We start from the raw sequence: 23,731 nt of genomic DNA, 5'->3' as shown, positions 1-23,731 counted from the left end.
TTTTCTGATTTCAATGAGTGTATTTCTCTCAATGTGTGCTTCAGTAAAAAATCACATTAAAACAGAAAGGTAGCAAAGTTTTAGGGAGCGACTGAAAACTATGTATGCAGCTGTTGCCATGGCTTAGTAAAGTCCACCACTGTTTCTTGCTGTTTCTCTTACTTTTTCTTCTGTATGTAGGGTTGATATGTGTTTTTCTGTATTGTTATAGATGATGATGTAGATACAAAGAGGTGCAGCAGCAGCCCTGATTTTGAACGTCCTAACTGTGAGTCAAACTGAACGAGAACTGTTCCACAATATATTCTGTATTGTTAATAAAATACTCCAGTAGTTTAACGATGAAGTTCTTTGGACATGAACTTTATGAAGTAAAAAGTGTGCTTAAACAGTCCAATAAAGTTGAATCAGCCCAGAATCCTTATCAATTACTCTAAGTGTTAAAATGAATGTAGACAATTAAAACAGACTAAAATATCATAAAATATCAGTAAGATCAAACTGAGAATATTCTCAAGAGTAGAGAAGCGGTAAATCAAGTTATTAATACAAAACCCCACAATAACTGCACATGTGAATGATGCCATTGTGTCCAAATCATGTGCATCAGAGATTACATGAAAAAGAGGAATGTTTGTGTTTCTGTGTCTTATGGTTACAGATGAACTTCGACCTCGTGAACGCAGAGGCAGCCTTCATCTTCCTCCTAACAGTGAGTCTAACTGAACTGAGTCAGAATTATTCTTGTGTTCAATAAGATTTAAATTCAGTGCCAATATTTTATTATTCTCAGAGTTTAGTGTGTTTGTAAATTGTAATTAGTGCAGCAGTTCATTAATCATTTTATTTTACTTGATAAAGGAGATTAAATAATTAAACTAATTGTCTCTCCAGTGTCTGAGCTGAGGGTGGTTCTGCTGGGGAACAGCTGGTCTCAGAGGAGTTCAGTGGGGAACTTCATACTGGGAACAACTGTGTTCAACACTGAGGAAGAACCAGACTGCTGTCTGAGAGTCAGTGGAACATTAAAGGAGAAACACATAGTTCTGATCAACACTCCAGATCTGCTGCATCCTAACATGTCTGATTACAAACTGACAGAACATTTAGAAACCTGTGTGAGACTCTCTGATCCTGGACCTCATCTGTTACTGCTGGTTCTACAGCCTGAAGACTTCACTGAGGAACACAAACTAAGACTGCAATCAATCCATGAAAACCTCAGTGATCGATCATTTGAACATTCACTGGTTCTGGTATCAACACCCAGAGAGGAGAGTCCAGGTCTGATGGACAAATACATGTCAAATCCACCGTTAAGAGACATGATCAGAAAGTGTAGATCCAGCTCATTGTGGCACCGTGACCGTCAACAGTTGTTGACACTCATAGACACAATGGTGAAGACGAATAATGGAGATCATCTGAGCTGTGAGGTTTTCAAAGACGTAACATCTGATTTACCTGCTGGTCATCAAAGCCTGAAACAAGGTGAAGGAGTCCTCGTCAAAATGGATCCTTCTAGAGAAACTGGTAAGTAACAGAACTTTTATAACTGTGATGAAAACATCTTATCCATGATCAGATTTGAGTACCAAGTTCAGATTTTGCGGTTGACAGTGGTTTCATTTTTATAGGGCTGAAATCTATTATGTCAAACAGAGTGCCTTCAGTATTCAGCAACTGTGAGTACACTTACAAATCATTATAATGCAGTTAGAGACTAAGTTGATTTACTGTAATTAATACTAATGCTCTTGTCTTTTAACAGTGATCAAACCTTTGTACACATCACCTACTCCATTGTCAGTGGAAAACACGAGCAACCAGTGTAAGTTAATACATCTATGAATGTGTAGCATGCACCGGGCCATGATGCATTAGAATAGAACTGAATATTCCTTTATTGTCACTATACACATGTATAGTGAAACTGTGAATGGCATTCTCTTCAGGCGAGTAGAAACAAATAGTGCAAACTAATGGGATGGAGGTCACAGCTCTGTAGAAGCTGGTGGATCTAATTGTCCTGAACTGTCTGCCTGAATGCAGTGGTTTGAGGAGAGACCATCCTAGGTGTGTACAGTCTTTACAGATGCTGTTGGCTTCTTTCTTCAGCCTGGCAGCATAAACAGTGTCCAGTGTAGGAAGCTCTGTACCAATGATGCACTGGGCTGCTATAACCACATGGTGTAGGTGTTTGTGTTCAACACCAGTGCAGCTGGCACACCACACTGTTGTGCAGTTGGTCAGGACACACTCGATGGTACTCCTGTAGAAGTTAACCAACAGCTTCTGCTGGAGCTGGGCTTGTTTCAGCTTCCTGAGGAAAAATAGTCTCTGTTGGGCCTTTTTGAGAAGCTGTGAGATGTTAGAGGTCGATGTCAGCTGTCTCACAGTAGCCCCATTCACACTGCTGTTTGGATGCGGGCATCCTGCACCAATTCTCCACCTCCACGTGAATGTCTTGGAGGCATCGAGGGGTGTAATTTCGCTCCGCTGCTGATCCGCCTCTGGAGGTAGTATCAGCGGCGCATTATTGGCGAACCGAACCAGTGTGAACAAAAAAGCCGGTGTCGTGTATCGAGGGTGTATCAGTCTGACAGTCTGATAACTACACAGGTCCTTCACTCAACTAAATAAAGAGAAATGTCCCACAAAGCAGCGTTACAGGACCAAACAAAAGTAACGTAGTAATTGTAACTTTGTCTTTGGCAACTTATATGAGGAAAAAAATACTGCAGATATACGTGGAGAAGTGTCTGTCCTGCAACCTGCCCTCCCGTCCGCGTCTTCTCTGTTTGAAAGAGGCTAGTGCCTCCAAGGAACTTGAGGACGTGACGCATTCCACTTCATTATCATGTATGTGGAGAGGGAGGGTGTGTCTTACTTTAGTCATCCTGAAGTCAGTGATCAGCTTCTTTGTCTTGGAGTTGTTAAGGACCAGGTTGTTGTCCTCACACCAACTCGCAAGATTGTTCACCTCAAACCTGTTTGCTGTCTCCTCATTGTCTGCAATCAGGCCCTCCATAGTTGTATCTTCAGGAAATGTTATGATGGAGTTGGAGGTGTAGATGGGGGTGCAGTCATGTGTGAAAAATGTGAAGAGCATTGGACTCAGCACACAGCCTTTGTGGGGTGCCTGTGTTTAGGATGAGGGTGGAGGAGGTGTTGTTTCCAATTCTCACTCGCTGTGGACAATGTGAGAGAAAGTCCATGATCCAAGAACACAGTTGTGAACCAAAGCCCAAGATCTCAAGTTTATTGACCAGCTTGTGAAGGATTACGGCATTAAAAGCAGACCTGAAGTCCACAAATAGCATCCTCACAGCTGTGTTGAAGGCGTCCTCAGTGGAGGTAATGAGTCTAGCCAGGTTAGACTCATTACCTAGTATTGCAATACTGGAATGTGATAACTTTTTTCAACCAAAAAGTGCACTCAGTAGAGATCAGATCTCCTCTATGTGAGTCAAGCTGAAAAAGGTGGTGAATCAGTATTCACTAATGGAGGCCATGAGTCTATCTAGTCTCTATATTTTTATGGTCAACAATTTCTATGAAATGACTGGGCTGTTTTAATATCATATCCGTTAGACAACATACCTCAGTCAGACATTTCTCAACCCATATTTTTCTTTGTACATGTCTCATCTGCCAACTCTCACACACTGAGCATGTGTGGCATGACACAAATGTCATGCCACACATGCCTTTTCTCATGCAAACCTTTAGTTTGCTTCCTCCAATGTTGATTTTTTTTTTTGTCTACCTCAGGCATTTCATTTAGTCTTTTTTTTTCTTCTTTTAAGCACTTTTTTTTTTGGCCCTTTATGGCTTTATTGATAGAACAGCTGAAGATATGACAGGAAACAGGGAGAGAGAGAGGGGGAGTGACACGCAGTAAAGGGACCTGGGCCGGGAGTCGAACCCGGGTCTGCTGCAGAGCCTCGGCACATGGGATACACGCTCTACCAACTGAGCTAAACGGCGCCCCCAGCTGCATTTCTTTTCCCTGCTCTCCGTCTGTCCCTCTGTTACTTTCACTTTACACACAGCCCCTCCCCTTCGTGCACACTGCGTGTGTCTCAATGAAGACGAGTTCATCAGTTGAGATAATAATGTGGAAGCTTGATATCTGTTGCAAACGGCTGGCAAATCCCAATCAGCCCACACCAGGTTTCTCCATTGTTGCCCACGAGAGTCCCTCAGAAAAACTATTGAGTCCTCAGATGGAACAGCTTCCAGGATGCGACCCAACATCTCTAATAAGGTCAGGTGTTCTCATTCAGAACCTTCCGCCCAGCAACTTCTAGTCACAACGAGGCAACCTTCTTGTTCCTTGGGGTCAACTCCAAGACCACAGCACACTGTCAGGGGCTTGTGAGTATCCCCACACCTGCACAGTGCCTCTCACTTTTTGTAACTCCAGAAAAGAAGTCCACAAGATATTGTTCGATTCCAGAACCAGAGTTGTGCTTGAAGGTGAGCCCCAAATTATCTACGAGAGGTTGACCACCAATACGAACTTTTTGCAATTGGTGAAAGGACCCTTTTACAAGCTATTGTTATTGGCTGACCTTAGCTATGATAGTTTCCAATGGCTGGGCATCCTCCACCTACTACGTGGGGGAGTACGTCACCATTTTGCATGGAGGATACAATCTGTCAATCCTCATCATTTGAGGGCCACTTCTGCTGAGAATATCTAAACCCTTTTCATCTCCCTCCCCCTCGTAATCTAAAGTAAACAAACTGACACAGACAGGTAAATGCTTTAAGTTAACATTAGACATGCAACAGCTATACATGTGCAACAGACTTTAATTAATGTCACATTAAATCTTTGAGGTCCCTGGCTAACATTAAAAGTTTGAAGAGCTGATTTCACTGGAGGCTGACAGTTCAGCCACAGAGCAGCACATTGACTGTTGTCAACAGAACAGATTCCTACGATGTAATCCACTAAATGACACGTTTTCAGATCATGTGTCTTGATATCAGACAATGTTTGATATGAATATATGAATATAATATATAGTCCAGCTTTCACAAACAAAAATAATTTTCATTATGTATATATATATGTATGTATATGTGTGTGTGTATATGTATGTATATGTATATATATGTATATGTGTGTGTGTGTATGTGTGTATATATATATATATATATATATATATATATATATATATATATATATATACAAAGCAGCCGGTATTTGTATCTGTATTTGTTGAGGGGGGAAAAGTATTTGTATTGGAGACACAACAAATAGCCGGTTTAGCACTAACGTTCGCTACCGTCATAATTTATCACTTAGCTACACACAGCTACAACAATGTTTTGCTATATCATGCATAATTTATTGCAAGAGCACGACCATCAGGACAAACATTTACCCGCCCCGTGTCATGTATCTCTCCAAAATTAAGTCGCCAGGGGAATATTTTAGCCGCATTTGGCGAGTGGCGACCGCTAGTTTACAGCCCTGTGTAACCAGGCACGTCATTTAAAAGAAAATAACACACAATTCGACACAGCTACACAAGCCTTGTTTTAACCTTTTTAACCGAACGTTGACATTACTCTGTCAACAGCCTATTGTCTAAATTACCGAGCTAACAGAGCTACGTAAACAGAGCGAAATGAGAGCACCCGACTGCAGACGTCAATACTAATGCAGTGTAATGGAATAATCTCCCGATCAAACTCCGCTCCCCGAATTACAATTAATTAATTACACAAAAATTAACGCGTTAAAAAATTGATGCATTTTAATCGCACTTATTTTTGCACCGCGGAACGTTTCTCACTGGTAGAGTTTCAGGGGTACCGATTATACTGGAGCACCAACTAACGTTCATGACTTCAGAGAACAACAATGAACGAAGAAGCAGATGAGACTGCTTTGGTTGGCCCCGTGGATGGGAAATTTTGTTTTTAAAAGCGGACGGATGGCAGCGTAGATAAGAGCATGCTATTGCTGCACTTTATGGCAAAAATTGCACTGGTCGGGGCAGTGTTTAGCTCAGTGGGTAGAGCGTGCGTCCCATGTGCCGAGGCTCTGCAGCGGACCCAGGTTCAACTCCTGGCCTGGGTCCGTTTTCTGCGTGTCACTCCCCCTCTCTCTCTCCCTGTCTATTGGTCTTGAAAAAACAATGTTTTGTTGCTTAAGCTTCTGTATTCAGTCATTATTCAATGGTATACTAAAATCCATGTGAAAAAAATTGATTCTCACTGTTCTCAGGTCAAATATTTATATGCGATTAAAATGCGATTAATTTCGATTAATTAATTACAAAGCCTCTGATTAATTCGATTAATTTTTTTAATCGAGTCCCGGCCCTAATATAAATATATATATATATATATATATATATATATATATATATATATATATATATATATATATACATATATATATATATATATATATATATATATATTTATATATATATATATTTATATATATATATATGTGTATATATATATATATATATATATATATATATATATATATATATATATATATATATATATGTATGTGTGTATGTGTGTGTATATATATGTGTGTGTGTGTGTGTGTGTATATATGTGTAAATATATATATACACACATATATACATATACATATATAGATACATATATATACATACATATATATGTGTGTATATATATGTGTGAAGAAGTTGTAGAAAATAGGAAGCGAACAACTTCTCTCTTTGACTGCCTTACAGTCGTTTATTCAACCACCAAACTCAAAACTCACTAACGGCAGGACTAAACGGCTGGAAAAAATGGCTAAAAAACCCCTCATCTCCTCCGTTGCCAAGGTAACCCACTGACGCTTAAGCTGAGTTACCGGGCGCCTCTGTTGTCATGGTTACTCACTGACGCTTACTAGGTGCTTAGCCTAAGAGTCTGTTGTCAGTGAGAAAGGAACTAACCAAATGGTGAATTATGTCCGCTCAGTCCGCTACATACGCCCCCCCAGAATTCACCTTAAAAAGAATGAAATGAAAATATCAACATGTTGGAGGGCGGATGGTCCGACCATAACGGCTCCGGAGAACAGGTGCGGGGGCCAGGGCTCCCGCCGGGGAATCCACTGAGGTCTTGTTGCTGTGCTGGGGTGTTGCGGGTGGCCGGCCCCTCCGCGGGGGCTGGGCCAGCTCCACAGGCCGGTCCAAGTCCAGGTGAGCTGGTTTGAGGCGGTCTATTGAGACACACTCCGGCTTACCACCAATGTCCACCACAAAGTGCTTGTCCCTGGTCTCCAGTACGCGGAACGGTCCATCGTAGGGAGGTTGCAGAGGCCCACGGTGGGCGTCGTGGCGGATGAAAACATACTTGGTTGCCTGCAGGCAAGTGGGCACGTGAGACTGAGGGAGACCGTGTTGTGAAGTGGGGATGGGTGTGAAGGCTCTGGCATTGTCCAGGAGCGAGGTCCGTTGATGCGTTGCCAACCAAGGAGCTGTGGTGTTGGGGAGGAAATCCCCTGGGACCCGAAGAGGTTGTCCATAGACCAGTTCTGCAGATGAGGTCTGAAGGTCCTCTTTGGGTGCAGTTCGCAGGCCCAACATGACCCACGGAAGCTTGTCGACCCAGCTGTTGTCTGTGAGGCTGGCTCGCAATGCGGCCTTCATGGAACGATGAAAGCGCTCGCACAGTCCATTAGCCTGTGGGTGGTAGGCAGTGGTGCGGTGGAGTTTGACTCCTAGGCTCCCTACTACTGTGTTCCGGAGCTCGGAGGTGAACTGTGGGCCTCTATCAGAGGAGAGGTCAGACGGGGTGCCAAAATGGGCGACCCAGGTGGCAATGAACGCCCGTGCTACCTCAGTGGACGTCGTTGAGGACAGCGGAACGGCTTCTGGCCACCGTGTGGTCCGGTCAACCATGGTGAGGAGGTGTGTGAAACCATGGGAGGGGGGTAGGGGTCCCACCAGGTCTATGTTGACGTGGTCAAACCTCCTCTCGGGCACAGGGAACTGTGCCAGGGGGGCCTTGGTGTGGCGGTGCACCTTAGCGCGTTGGCAGTCCACGCAGGCGTCAGTCCAGGCCCTGACATCCTTCTTGAGACCGTGCCAGACGAATTTAGCCGATACCAGTCTTTGAGAAGGTTTCCTTCCTGGGTGAGAGAGGCCATGCACAGCCTCGAAAACTTGCCGTTTCCACCCGGAGGGGACGATGGGCCGTGGCTGACCTGTGGAAACATCGCACAGGAGTGAGGTTTTGGATTCATCAAAGGCAATGTCCTCCAATTGCAACCCGGTGATAGCTGTCCTGAAAGCCTGCACGTCCGGATCAGCGGCTTGGTCTGCTGCCATGCGGGCATAGTCAATCCCCAGGTGGACGGTTCCTGCGACGGCCCTGGAGAGGCAGTCCGCGACCAGGTTGTGTTTTCCGGCAACGTGCTGTATGTCCGTTGTAAACTCTGAAATGTAGGAGAGCTGTCTCTGTTGGCGGGCAGACCAAGGTTCAGTCACTTTGGCCATGGCGAATGTCAGTGGTTTGTGGTCCACAAACGCTGTGAACTGCCGTGCCTCCAGCAGGAAACGAAAGTGTCGGATGGCGAGGTAGAGTCCGAGGAGTTCGCGGTCGAAGGTGCTGTATTTCCGTTCGTTTGGGCGTAGCTGCCGGCTGAAGAAAGCGAGCGGTTGCCAGGCACCGTTCACCCACTGCTCGTGTACTGCGCCCACTGCATAGTCTGAAGCATCTGTGGTGATGGCGATGGGAGCATTGGGTGTTGGGTGTGCCAGCATCGTTGAGTTGGCCAAAGCGTTCTTCGCCTCCCTAAAGGCCATATCTCTCTCCTCGGACCAGTCCACAGCGTGTCTTGGGGCTTTGTTTTTCAGAGCTTCATAAAGGGGGCGCATGAGTTGGGCAGCCTTAGGGATGAAGCGGTGGTAAAAGTTCACCATGCCGAGGAACTCCTGCAGGGACTTGACTGTGAGTGGGCGTGGAAAGTTCACGATGGCGTCCACCTTCAACGGGAGGGGGACGGCCCCGTCTTTGGTGACGCGATGTCCGAGGAAGTCTATGGTGGACAGCCCAAACTGGCACTTGGCCGGGTTGATGATCAGTCCGTGCTGGCTGAGTCGTTCAAAGAGAGTCCTGAGATGGGACATGTGTTCCGCTCTGGATGTGCTGGCGATGAGGATATCATCAAGGTAGATAAAGATGAAAGGCAGGTCTCGCAGCACTGAGTCCATTAGGCGCTGGAAGGTTTGTGCTGCGTTCTTTAGGCCGAATGGCATGCGCAAAAATTCAAAAAGTCCAAACGGTGTGATAACTGCAGTTTTGGGGACATCCAGCGGATGGACTGGAACCTGGTGGTAACCGCGGACGAGGTCCACCTTGGAGAAGATGACTTTGCCAGCCAGGTGGGATGAAAAATCCTGTATGTGTGGGACTGGGTACCGGTCAGGTGTGGTTGCATCATTAAGGCGACGGTAGTCGCCGCATGGGCGCCACCCGCCACCGGGTTTCGGGGCGATGTGGAGGGGTGAAGCCCATGGGCTGTTAGAGCGGCGTATGATGCCGAGACGTACCATGTTTTCAAACTCTGCTCTTGCGACGGTCAGCTTGGTTGGATCGAGGCGTCGAGCCCGGGCGTAAACTGGTGGGCCGGTTGTGGCGATGTGGTGCTCTACTCCGTGCTTAGTAGCAGAAGATGAGAAGGTGGGCTGTGTGAGGTCCGGAAACTCAGCGAGGAGACGGAGGAAATCGTCCGTGGCTGAAAGCATGCTAGATAATCTGATGGAACTTGTTCCACCAAGGGTACATGGATATGAACAGAAGGTGGCAGCATTGATCAGCCGGCGGTTTTTGACATCCACCAGCAGGCCATAGGCGCAAAGGAAATCCGCGCCCAGGATGGGGAAAGTTATCTTGGCTGTGACGAAATCCCAGCCAAACGTCTGTCCATCAAAACACAACCTCACATATCTCGTGCCATAAGTGCGGATGGGGCTGCCATTTGCAGCTGCCATGGGGGGGCCGTGTCCGTCACCCAGGATATCCACTGTAGATGCAAGGAGGATGCTCCGCTGAGCGCCAGTGTCACACAGGAGCCCCCGACCGGAGATGCTGTCTTTGATGAATAGCAGCCTACCTGTATGGCCAGCGCTCATGGCCACTACTGACCGCCGGCCGTTGCGTTTCCCGTCCCGTCAAAACTGCAAGGGGATCGGCACCGCTTGGCTTTGGGACTGAACTTTGCATGGTAAAAACACAGGCCAGCGGGTCGCTGCCGTGGGAGAGCCCCTGCCGCTGTGGCAGCCGTAACGTGTCCTGTCGCTGGCGTAAAAGAGTGAACGGGAAACGGTGCGGCCGCGCCGTGTTGCTGTCCCGCGATGAAGAATTTATCAGCCTCCTCGGCTAAAGCTCGGCACTCCGTAATGGCAGTGTTGGCCAGCGCTGCTCGTACCTGAGAAGGTAGCTGCCGCAGAAAGAGTTGGTTAAAGAGGAAATCCGGCTTGTGTGCTCCCATGAGATCCAGCATCCTGTCCATGAGTTCAGACGGCTTGTTGTCGCCGAGGCCTTGGATGGAGAAAAGCCGGCCGGCTCGTTCTGCGTCGGAAAGCTCAAAAGCTTTCAACAGGTGAGTTTTGAATGTTTTATATTTCTCCTCCTCAGGTGGGTTTGTGAGAAAACTCGCCACTCTCGTGGCCGTTGAATTTCCCAGTGCCGACACCACATAATAATATTTCGTGGCATCCGCGGTAATCTCCCGGAGTGCAAACTGCGCTTCTGTTTGGGCGAACCAGGCTGAGGCAGACGATTCCCAGAAGTCGGGCAGCTTAAGGGAGACGGCGTTAGTCGACATGTTCGTAGAGATGTCTGTGGAGGCGTCCAGCTGACAAACGTCGGGGTCACCAGTGAAGAAGTTGTAGAAAATAGGAAGCGAACAACTTCTCTCTTTGACTGCCTTACAGTCGTTTATTCAACCACCAAACTCAAAACTCACTAACGGCAGGACTAAACGGCTGGAAAAAACGGCTAAAAAACCCCTCATCTCCTCCGTTGCCAAGGTAACCCACTGACGCTTAAGCTGAGTTACCGGGCGCCTCTGTTGTCATGGTTACTCACTGACGCTTACTAGGTGCTTAGCCTAAGAGTCTGTTGTCAGTGAGAAAGGAACTAACCAAATGGTGAATTATGTCCGCTCAGTCCGCTACATGTGTATATATACATATATATGAAAAAGAGTGAAAAAGAAAAACGTCTTATGCATCTATTTATTTATTTTTATTTTATTTTCTATAAATGTAATATGCCTTGATGTGTCCAGGTTGACCCAAAGCACTTTTATGTTCCCACTTCCCGGGTACTGGATGGGTGAGCATGACTCTGCACATAATTGGTTGCATACTGAAATGTGCCCAATATTTCATTTCATTTTTATGTTATTCTTATCTTGTTTAGCTATTGTTAAACTAAAACGGGCCCAAGTTTACATAAAACAAGTTGCTACTGACTTTTCAGTATCAGAAAGCACTGTCCTGGTTTACATAAGACATGTTATTAATGTTCATGCACTTTAATGTGCCCAGGCAGCTCAGGGTTCTCTCCAGACGGTGGAACAGCGGCGCTGCGCCGCTTAACTCATTTTCAATGTTAGCTGCTTCTACTTTATAGCGGGTGTTAGTGGACCACTCGTTGAAAAAAGTGCCCCCTGGCTGACGGTGACCAGACAGACAAACGCCCTTGTCTTGGCACCAGAACATTCCTACTGAGGCACGTCTGGGCAGATGATTTATAACTACTAGTTCCAAACATCATGCAGTCATTATCAACCATTAACCTTTGTTCATTCCTTTGCTTCCTTAAACCACCAACATATGGGTATAGACTGTGTATTGTGACGTGCACACGTGCTGCCTTAAAAGAAACAAAAACAAAACAAAAGCCAAACCAGCACTTAACAGACTTATAAGTTTGTGTACCTTCTACCTTTCTATGATAGATGGATTAATTAAGAACATTTCAGAATTTGTAAAATGTGCTGCCAAGACCAGATGTCAGATGTATCTGAAGATTGCATAATAGTGGTAGTAGCAGATCTAAGGGTTGCTCCATGGGGGCAATGGAGACCATAATGTATTCCCTAAGGCAATGGTGACCAAATTTTTCTGCAGGGCCCCCCTTTTGTAGATCACATTTTTTTTTTTTTAAAGTCATATCTTCTCAGTAAGCTGCTCCCCTATGTCTTTTGACATGTCATAAATGCGCCTCGCGATAGTATTGTCTGACAGTGGAATAGCCTTTAGTTTGCTGGCTGTTGCTTAATCAATCATAGTTGAAACCATATAAAGCGGAAGGTAGTAATAATTCTTCCACTATTGCGTGTGGCTTTTTACACTGAGCAACTCTGTATGCTGCTGCATGGGACGCGAGTTGAGCATTTGAAGGTAGAGATGCTGTTTTACTAAAGTAACTCTGTTACACACTATAGTAAGAAATCGATGGGCTTTTCTTTGTGTTTTGGATGTGAAATATCCAAGTGACGTCTTAACTTGTTCAGCTTCATAATATCAGAAGCTAATATTTTGAGACACGCAACACAGTGTGGTCTCTCCTCATTGCCCACTGTTGTACTGGTGAAGCTGAGAGCAAGATATGCCTCATCATATTTTTTTGTCTGTGTTTTGGTATCTGCTGCTTTACGTTTACCTGGCAGTCCATTCACAAACTTTTTCATGATTTGTTAGCAGTGTATAGCAATGATGCATCATTCATATTTAGCCTCGTCGTGCCCCTCCTGTCATAACACTGGGCCCCCCAAGGGGGCAGGCTCCCAGTTTGAAAACCACTGCCCAACGGGGTCCTACAGAAGATCTCCAGGGTACTTGCACTTAAGCTACATCTTCTCATAAGTGCTGACTGGATCTCTAAGGCATGCAAACAGGGTCTATCGTGCTAGGAAGGAGAAATGGTGTTAGTACATGCAGATGTGGTGAGTTGGCATGCGGCTATCGTCATGTTGTTACTGGCAGTTGCCAATGAGGAGTTCTGACCACCAGTCGCTGGAAACAATCAGTGCATTTACTTGCACATCTTAGTCGGATTACAGCCATAGTTCAACTATGCTACTCAATCAGACAACTGCAATTATCCGAGTATACATCCTGGTGAGAAAATCGGATTATTGTCCGGAGCATGTCATACCCCGGTACGATAGGTGGCGCTGTGCCCATTTCAACTAGTGGTAACATAATCACCTTCGGCTGACCTCTTTACGTCATCAGCTGCCTCGGCATTCAATAAGGATGGCGCACGAAGAGCGAGACAAAGCCACATCTTTGTACACTTCGTATATGGTGTACATGATAATTACACAAACTAGGTGCACAATGGTGCTCTTTCTTGCGGTAATTCCGGAGGAAAGACGCTGCCACTGCCGTCCGTCTACTTCCGGCTCGCGGCCCCAGGGAAAAATCTCACGCCTGCGCAGAACGCAAAATCCGATCCGATCTGATGGAACGTATACATGCAGGAGTAATGCGACTATCAATCGAATAATCTGGGTGCTTTAATTCAACTATGAGAAATCTGATTCGGTACGATTTTTGTCAGACTAAGGTGTATACATGCATCTTAAAGATCCGATCATAGTCGGACTTGCACAGTAATTCGGTTTTCTTAAGTGTCATATAAACGCACTGAGTGTTTGACTCAAGGCTGTCTGGATTAAAGCATTCCAGAACCAGTTATGCTGTTCCGGACATGGGCTGGGGTGACAGTGTCACAGCATGCAGTGGTGCAGCTGAGAATGGACTGGGGCACCCTATGTTGGGGTGGGGCACTTGTGTCCACCAAGCGGGCCATTGGTGGAGCTTGATAGCCTGCGGTGAAAGGTTCGGTGAAACGGGCATATAGCTGTTTTTATCATCTCTGTGTATCAGGGCCGCTGCGGAACATACGATGCAGTCAGGTGCGCTCTCAGACATTCTGAGATGGGAGTTTTCAAAACCGGGGGAACTGCGTATCCCCCAGGTTACCGTCCACATGGACTGTTCAGCCCTTGTTGGGACCCTAACCATATAGTTCTGACAACAGAGTGGCCTGTGTGTAGGCACCAACAAATCCTGGTAAGCAGAGGAAAATGCGACAAACACTGATGTCCAGTAGGTGGCGCCTGATTGTCACAGTCCCCCCAGGTTTGAAAACTCCATGGATACATGGAGAAAATTAAACAGCTGTACGCCCATTTCACCGCAGTCCCATTGTAATGTGATGTTTGAAGCATCAGTTTTCACCTGTGAAGCTGTTACTATAAGGGAGCACACAAATGTTTGGATTTCACCCACGTAGGCTGCAGTTAACCTCACTGGACGAGCCAAAATGTTCCTGTGTTTACCAAACACGTTCTGGGTCAAGAAAAGATGCTGCGTAACCAGCCTCTCTCATGCCTGCAGAAGGAGATTTCCCCTCAGAAAATGCTGCTTTGACCTGTTTCTTTGCCCTACCATCAATTCCAACATATTTATATATATTGGTCAATTAATCAGCAGTGAGCTTTTTCCTTCTCCCAGCATCTTTATTATATCAGCTTTTAAAAATCCATGTAGGATATTATATGGGCTTCACATGGGCAGCACCATAAATATATAATGTAGGAGACACTGCTCACACACTGCTTTGATATATATATATGAAAATTAATTACTGGTAATTAATTTTACACTCGTAAATGGGGCACCACCTCCGTGTTTAGTTATTGGAATAATCCGGAGGACGTTATTCCAAACACCTAGCTGTACCAGTTGGCTTGGACAGTTAGAGTCCATTCAAAATCAATTTATTCAGTCTCAATATTATGAAGTAGTGACTTCTTTGCACGTATCCGACGGGTCTCCACATTAAAATTAAGTTCCAGACAAAGACAAATGATTATATGTTTATTGACTAAATCATTTGGGGTAAAATAAATGACATGACCATTTTAGACGAACAACAGAAAACAGAGAAGGTAAAGACTGTAATAAGGAAAGTAATAACGTTGTGTGACTGTCAGTAGATGGTAAAGTTAAAGGGCGGGTTATATATATTAAATATTATGGGAGTAATTTTTAATACCATGAGACCCTAATCTTAATACTCTTAAATTCATAAGATAGAAGTTAGAACTTAGACAGAAGTCAGAACCTATACAGAAGTCAGAACTTTAGACACCACTCATCCTCACATGTGTGGATCCAGCTGCATGAAGACGTTGTTTTGCCTGTTTTGTCCGGGAGTCAGGAGGCACTGAAGTTTGGTGTTCTTGAGAGTTCTGGATTGGACTACGGCACGACACGTCGGTCCAATAGCCAGAGGGAAGGCCGGTACTCTGTTGAGGAACTCTTGGTCCGAAGGCCCAGCAGGGTTTCCGCCTTGGGAGCGCTGGGGGCAAAGTCGGTCTCGGCTGGGAGCACACACAGTCTCTTTTGTTGGAAACTCCTGGCAAGGCTTCTGAAGCAGTCAATGACTACAGTGTTCTTCATCAAATTATCACAGTCTTGAGAAAGACTTTTCTTGGTTGTTTTAAGTAGTGGTACTAGTGGTAAATAATTTTTTCTATTAAAACTTGGATAAAAGTAAAAGGCTTCAAGTAGGGATTCAATTCGCTTGTCTTAGAGCTTGTTGCCAAAATAAAACAAAAGATCCATCCATCCATTATTGTCTGCTTATCCGGGGCCGGGTCGTGGGGGCAGCTGCCTGAGCAGGGACACCCAGACCTCCCTCTCCCCGGACACTGCCTCCAGCTCTTCCGGGAGGATCCCAAGGCGTTCCTAGGCCAGCTGAGTGACATAGTCACACCAGCGTGTCCTGGGTCTTCCTCGGGGTCTCCTCCCGGCGGGACATGCCAGGAACACCTCCCGAGGGAGGCGTCCCGGGGGCATCCGAAACAGATGCCCGAGCCACCTCAGCTGGCTCCTCTCGATGTGGAGGAGCAGCGGCTCTACTCCGAGCTCCTCCCGGGTGACAGAGCTCTTCACCCTATCCCTAAGGGAGCGCCCTGCCACCCTGCGGAGGAAACTCATTTCGGCCGCTTGTATCCGGGATCTTATTCTTTCGGTCATGACCCAAAGTTCATGGCCATAGGTGAGGGTCGGAACTTAGATTGACTGGTAATAAATCGAGAGCTTTGCCTTTCGGCTCAGCTCTCTCTTTACCACGACAGACCGATACAACGACCGCATTACTGCGGCCGCTGCACCAATCCGCCTGTCAATCTCACGCTCCATCCTTCCCTCACTCGTGAACAACACCCCAAGATACTTAAATTCCTCCACTTGAGGCAGGAACTCTCCTCCTACCTGGAGGGAGCAAGCCACCTTTTTCCGGTCGAGAACCATGGCCTCGGATTTGGAGATGCTGATTCTCATACCAGCCGCTTCACACTCGGCTGCAAACCGCCCCAGGACATGCTGGAGGTCCTGGCTCGAAGGAGCCAACAAGACCACATCATCCGCGAAAAGCAGAGATGAGATCCAGTGGCTCCCGAACCAGATCCCCTCCGGACCGTGGTTGTGCCTAGAAATTCTGTCCATGAAAATAATGAACAGAACCGGTGACAAAGGGCAGCCCTGCCGGAGTCCAACATGCACTGGGAACAGGTCTGACTTACTGCCAGCAATGTGAACCAAGCTCCTGCTCCGGTCGTACAGGGACCGTACAGCCCTTAACAGAGGGCCTCCGACCCGGAGTACCTCCCACAGAATGCCACGAGGGACACGGTCGAATGCCTTCTCCAAGTCCACAAAACACATGTGGACTGGTTGGGCAAACTCCCATGAACACTCGAGCACCCTGCGGAGAGTATAAAGCTGGTCCAGTGTTCCACGGCCAGGACGCAAACCGCATTGTTCCTCCTGAATCTGAGGTTTGACTATCAGCCGAATTCTCCTCTCCGGTACCCTGGAATAGACTTTCCCAGGGAGGCTGAGGAGTGTGATCCACCGATAGTTGGAACACCCCCAGGTCCCCCTTTTTAAATAGGGGGACCACCACCCCGGTCTGCCAGTCCAGAGGCACTGTCCCCGACTGCCACGCGACGCTGCAGAGACATGTCAGCCAAGACAGTCCCACAACATCCAGAGACTTGAGGTACTCAGGGCGGATCTCATCCACCCCCGGTGCTTTGCCACCGAGGAGCTCCCGGACTACCTGAGTGACTTCGGCTTGGGTGATGGATGGGTCAACCTCTGAGTCCCCAGCCTTTGCTTCCTCTATGGAAGGCATGTCAGTGGGATTGAGGAGATCCTCGAAGTATTCCTTCCACCGCCCGACGATATCCCCAGTCGAGGTCAACAGCTTCCCACCTCCACTGTAAACAGTGTTGGTGGAGGACTGCTTCCCCCTCCTGAGGCGCTGGATGGTTTGCCAGAATTTCTAAGAGGCCGACCGGTAGTCCGGTCGGACTACTAACATGGGAAAGATCTATTGTATGACCTTCTTACGCTATTTCGGAATCTGCTAAAATTAAGAAATTGAGATTGTAGTTTATTAGTTATTTATGACGTATTTGAATTTGGGTGAGAATAGAGCACTGCATGGGATTGGAATGTCAGACGAAGGAACAACAACAATCGTAAATAACAGTTGGACATGTGAGGAGAAGAACACACAGATTAGGTTTCCTATTAAGCCTTCCCCCACTGGAGAATGTTCCAGAGGGAGAGAAACGTAGATTAGTCTTAAATCTTAAATCACAACATCTGTGTTAGAAAACAGTCCTCCTTCCTTCTGATGTGGAGAAAGAAGACTCTATCGTGCTTGACCGTGTTTGACCTGAGGAAAAGAGGTTCATCTTCTTTGGAGGAAGGGGAACAGACCAGATGTGCTTAGTCGTTGTAAATTACTAAAAGAAGGTCTCTGGTGATCTGTTTATGCAAGAAAAACAACAAAACAACAAAACAAAACAACTTCCTCCCCCCTTCGTGGAGAGGAGAAGATCTGCCAGGTCAGGAGGTGGGGGGCTTTCAGTCCCATATGCTGCAAAAAGGAGTAGATTTGGGTTAAAGGTAATCATGGCCGAAATTAGACCACTTTAAGATGCAGAGACAAAGGCTTGGGTTCCTACATCCACTAGCAGTCCACCTCTAATATCTACTTGGTACATGTCTGCCTCCCGCACCAGCTTTTGGCTCCTTTCCTGCCAGAGAGATGACATTATATTTACCAAGGGATAGGCTGCAAAGTTGGGGGTCATAATGCCCAGGTCCCTGCCCTCACCTGCCACCCATCTAAACTGCACCGACCCCATTTCTCTCCCGGGTAGTTAATCCACAGGAGGTCAGCTCCATGTTGTGTCCCTGTTGGCACCAGTTTGTGAGGTTTTCGAATCAGTTTTTTGTCTGGTCCCTCACCTGGGAACAATTTGCCTTCGGTGACGCGACCAGGAGCTATTGCCACACAGCTCCCAGGATCACAGGGAGAAGGGATTTCTGTTAATGAAATGGATTGAGCCTTCAGCTGAAGAAGAGCTTTTACACTGAAGTGCAGATTTCATTATCATTCTTGACATAATTTCCCCCCGAGGTGACTCTTTGTTGCTTATTTTTTTGTTAAATAAACAAATAAATGGGGCGCCGTTTAGCTCAGTTGGTAGAGCAGCGTCGCATGTGTAGAGGCTTTGTCCTCGCTGCAGCGGACCCGTGTTCGTATCCCGGCCCAGGTCCCTTTGCTGCATGTCACTCCCCCTCTCTCTCTCACTCTGTTTCCTGTCACCCTCTTCAGTTGTACTATCAATAAAGCCATAAAGGCCAAAAAAAATAAATAAACAAACAAATAAATACATTTCCATCACGGTCGTTTAATCATAAAATCATAGTCACTGCCTGAATCAAGAAAGAAATTAAGTTACTTGTTGTAACTTTAATATTCATAGAAGACAGTTGGCCTACTTTTTTTAAATGGGTGGCAGGAAGAGACTAGATGATTGATGAGTGAGGGCAGGGCCTGGAAAGCTTGAGAATGACAGCTCTGGGCGATTACACTGCCTCCTGTTTCCTCTTGTCCTGTTGCCATCGACCCTAAACTGTGACTTTCCCTCTTTTTTTACAGTGTCTACACTCAGGATTGTTCTGGTGGGGAAAAGTGAAGACAAAATGACAAAACTTGGAAACTTCATCCTGCAGAATCAATATTTTAATTTACACAAACATTCCAAACAAGTTGTGGCCTTCCAGAGACAGTGGACAGGAAATCCTCTAACTGTAGTGAAAACTCCAGACATGTTCAGTCTGTCTGAGAAAGCTGTGAGAGAAGAGATGAAGAGCTGCATCAGTCTTTGTCCTCCTGGACCAAATGTTCTCCTGCTGTTAGTGAAACCTTCTGAGTTCACAGAGAAGAACAGAGAAACTCTGAAGTTCATCCTGAGTTTGTTTGGTCAAGATGCTTTTAAACACTCAATGGTCATCATCACACATGAGGGGAAGAAAACAAGTTTCACTGTGAATCAACTCCTTATAGACTGTGGAGGAAGACACTACAACATGTCTGAATACAACCACTGGTCATTAATGCAGAAGATTGAGAAGATTGTCCATGAAAACAGAGGAGCCTTCCTCACCTGCAGTGAAGAGACCATCAGACCAAAGTCTGAAGACATCAGAGCAGCTTTAAACATGGTTCTGTGTGGGAGGAGAGGAGCAGGGAAGACTTCAGCAGCTGAGGCCATTTTAGGTCAGACAGAGTTTCCTTCAGTCTCCAACTCATCAGAGTGTGTTCAGAGTCAGGGAGAGGTGTGTGGACGTTGGGTTTCCCTGGTGGAGCTGCCTGCCTTGTGTGGAAAACCTCAGGAGGAAGTGATGAAGGAATCACTCAGGTGTATCTCCCTCTGTGATCCTGAGGGCGTCCATGCCTTCATCCTGGTCCTACCTGTGGATCCCCTCACTGATGAAGACAAGAGTGAGTTAAAGACCATCCAGAACACATTCAGCTCTCGAGTCAATGACTTCATCATGATTCTGTTCACTGTGGAGTCAGATCCTACAGCTCCAGCTGTTGTTAACTTTGTAAGAAATAACGGAGACATCCAGGAGTTCCTTCAGAGCTGTGGAGGAAGATCTGTTGTTCTCAACATCAAGGACAAGCAGCAGATCCCAGAGCTGCTGGACACGGTGGATAAAATGAGACTGAGAATCTACAAAGACAAACTGTGCAGCTACACAACAGAAACATTTGCATTTTCTCAAATAGAAAAGATGAGACAACAAGAGGAAAACATCACCACACTGCAGGCTGAGCTGAAGGACCTGAGAACAAAAAGCATCATCAGCTGTAAGTTCTGTAATGTTTCAGTATAAATAGTAATAATTCATATGTATCTTTATAACATTCTCCTATGCCAAAACATCTACTGGACATTAAACTGTCTTTATTGTCCCAACTGTGAATATTTAAGAAACTCCTTGTCTTTATATTTAACAGGTGCTGATGAAGAACAGAGCCCAGAGTGTCTCAGGATTGTTCTGATAGGGAGGACTGGCAGTGGGAAGAGCTCTTCAGGAAACACCATTCTAGGAAGGAAGGCGTTTAAAGCCAAATCAAGCCCGACATCAGTCACCAAACGTTGTCAGAGAGAACAGACTGTAGTAAACGGTCGTCCAGTCGTTGTGGTCGACACTCCTGGTCTGTTTGACACAACTCTGTCTCATGAAGAGGTTAATGAGGAGATGGTGAAATGCATCAGTCTTCTGGCTCCAGGACCACATGTCTTCCTGCTGGTGATACAAATTGGCAGATTTACACCAGAAGAGAAGGAGACATTAAAACGTATCGAGGAAGGCTTCGGGAAGAATGCTGAGGGGTTCACCATCATTCTGTTTACTGGAGGAGATAAACTAAAGAACGATGAGATGTCTGTTGAAGAATACATTGAACAAGGTGATGATTCTTTCAAAAAGCTAGTTGCTGACTGTGGAGGAAGATACCACGTGTTTAATAATTATGATAAAGAAAACCACATGCAGGTCAGTGAGCTGATCACCAAGATCGACACCATGGTGAAGACAAATGGAGGCAGCTGCTACACTAATGAGATGCTGCAAGAGGCAGAGGCAGCAATAAAGAAAGAGATGGAGAGAATCCTGAAGGAGAAGGAAGAAGAGATGAGGAGAGAGAGGGAGGAGCTAAAAAGAAAACATGAAGAAGAGATGGAAGAGATGAAAAGAAGAATGGAAGAACAGAGAGCAGAAACAGAAGAGGAGAGAAAACTGAGAGAAAAACAACTTAAAGAAAAGGAAGAAAACATCAACAGAGAACGTGAGGAGAGAAAGAAAGAACAGGAAATGAGAGAAGAAGAAGACAGGAAGAGAAAACAAGAGGAAGAAATTCAGAAACAGGAGTGGAAACAAAGAGTTGAAGCTTTGGAACAAAAAATCAGATCAGAGTCAGAATCAAAGGAAAACAATGACAGAAAGTTGGAGGAGAGCAGAGAAGAGATGAGGAGAGAACGAGAGAACTGGGAGAAAAAACAAAAGGAATGGTGGAAAAAACGACTTCAAGAAGATGAACAGAGACGACAGGAGGAAGAAACAAGACTCAGAAAACTGCAAGAAGAATACAAACAAGAAAAAGAAAATGATGAAAAGAAAAGAAAAGAAGAGGATCGAATGAGAAGAGAACAAGAGGAGAAAGAGAAGAAAGACATTGAGGAAGAACTGAGAGCAGAAACTGAAGAGGAGAGAAAACTAAGAGAAAAACAACTTCAAGAAATGAAGGAAAAGATCAAGAAGGAACAAGAGGAGAGAAAGAAAGAACAGGAAATGAGAGAAGAAGAAGACAGGAAGAGAAAACAAGAGGAAGAATTCAAACGACAGGAGTGGAAACTAAAAGTTGAAGCTTTGGAGCAAAAAATCAGATCAGAGTCAGAATCAAAGGAAAACATTGACAGAAAGCTGAAGGAGAGCAGAGAAGAGATGAGGAGAGAACGAGAGAACTGGGAGAAAAAACTAAAGGAATCATGGGAAAAACGATGTGAAGAAGAAGAACAGAGACGACAGGAGGAAGAAACAAGACTCAGAAAACTGCAAGAAGAATACAAACAAGAAAAAGAAAAGAATGAAAAGAAAAAGAAAGAAGAGGATCAAATGAGAAGAGAACAAGAGGAGAAAGAGAGAAAAGACATGGAGGAGAAGTATAAGCAGAAAATGGAGGATCTGAAGAAGACGTATGAAGAAGAAGCCAGAGAGAAAGCTGAAGAGTTCAATGAGTTCAAAGAGAAATACAACAAGAAGTTTGAAGAACAGAAGAAAGAACACGAGGAGCAAATGAAAGACAAAGATGAGCAATACGACATCTTAAAGGCTCTTAGAGTCCACAAAGAAAAAGAAATGAGGAAAAAACATCTCAGTCAAGTTTCTGACTTGGTGAAATGTGTCACCAAAAAGAAAGCAAATCTGAATACAATCACTGACTTACTGAACAAACATAAAGAGGAAATGAGCAAGGAGAAAAATGAGAAGAAAAAGAAAGATCTGCAGCAAAAACAGGAAAATGAAATCAGTGACTTGATACAGAAACTTTTGACTGACGTCGACACATCAAGCTGTAGCATTTTATGAGGAGAGATGAATTAGATGTAAACTTTGAATTAACATCATTCATTGAAGTCAAGAACTGCTTTTAACAGTTTTATTTGGATTCCTCACTGACTTGAGTTGAATTTGGTCTCAGATTGTGATAAAAAGTTTTCTGCCCACAGTTAATCTACAGTGATTACAAGAATCAGTAAGTCAACATGGTATAAGAGACAAAAAATGGACTCTAAGGTGTTCTAATATGAAGAAGATAAAGTTCTACTCAGTATTTATGTGAACTTTCTGTTTATTTTAATGTTTAATTTCTTCTAATTAAATCTGTGCATGTAGAATCGACCACAAGTTCCGAAGTTTTTCAGAAATTCTGCTCACAGACAAAAACTAAAATGACCCGTCTGATGGAGAAAATCACATGAACAAAGACTGAAGACTTCACAAAGTGAAACCGGACTTTGATCCTGAGATGATCTGGGAGTAGAGACGGTATGTTGAGTTTGAATCACAAAATTGGGATGTTTTGTATCGTGGTGAATCTGTATTACTGGAAATACTTTTTAATGTGTAACATTCAGGATCTTCCTTGTTTCTGTTTGTTTTATTTACATTTTTGGAAAATCTAAATTTTATTGCAGAGATGGTGCCACAATACTGCTGTGCAATGACAATAAAGACATTCTGTTCTGTTAGTGTGAAAAAGGCACAATGTCAACACATTTACAGTTTGTAGAAAGTCTTTATGATGTTTTATTTGTTTACTTCTGTAGGATGAGTTTGGAGTAATTTCCATTTTTGCTGACTGTTTTCATGTATTTTTCCTTTTATTGTTTGTGTGATTAATTACGTTTAAAAACGGTCAATGGCTCAGTAAAGAAAGAAAATGAGAAATAACATGATGTTTGTAAGTGAAATTTAATGTTGGAAAGTCAAATATCATATGTTTTCATATAAACTGCTCATCGGATAAATAAAAATGATAAAGAAAGACACACATTGACTGAATTTTTTGTTTTTAATGAAAAGTATTTACAATATTATTGAGGTAATAACACAAACTCAGAAATATGTATTCCCAGATAAGTGAATGAAACAAGCTGCTCTTGGGACAATAAGGTCCCAGAATACTGTATGAAGCTGGAAAGGTGGCAGGGTCCGCCACATATTTACATTCAGAGCATTTTACTTTGTTTTTCCCTTAAAGT

At 44.8% G+C, this 23,731-nt stretch overlaps 1 protein-coding gene across 3 annotated transcripts in view; it reads left to right on the top strand.

Moving 5' to 3' along the window:
* LOC115581327 (uncharacterized) overlaps nt 1–23,516 on the top strand; it is a 29,923-nt gene extending 6,407 nt beyond the window's left edge. For 2 of the 3 annotated variants that reach the window (XM_030416329.1, XM_030416331.1), the window contains 7 exons: nt 212–268; nt 662–712; nt 895–1,533; nt 1,638–1,685; nt 1,772–1,831; nt 19,054–20,271; nt 20,422–23,516. In XM_030416329.1, coding sequence (XP_030272189.1) covers nt 212–268; nt 662–712; nt 895–1,533; nt 1,638–1,685; nt 1,772–1,831; nt 19,054–20,271; nt 20,422–22,556 — 4,208 coding nt within the window. In that variant the 3' untranslated portion in view covers nt 22,557–23,516. Of the gene's footprint in view, nt 1–211; nt 269–655; nt 713–894; nt 1,534–1,637; nt 1,686–1,771; nt 1,832–19,053; nt 20,272–20,421 lie in introns of all 3 variants that reach the window. The other variant, XM_030416330.1, reaches the window with a different exon arrangement.
* The last annotated feature ends 215 nt before the right edge of the window (nt 23,517–23,731 follow it).

This window comes from Sparus aurata, chromosome 5 (genome assembly GCF_900880675.1).
Source record: "Sparus aurata chromosome 5, fSpaAur1.1, whole genome shotgun sequence".
In the NCBI taxonomy this organism is placed as follows: Eukaryota; Metazoa; Chordata; class Actinopteri; order Spariformes; family Sparidae; genus Sparus; species Sparus aurata.
This window is presented reverse-complemented; position numbering and strand designations above follow the sequence as displayed.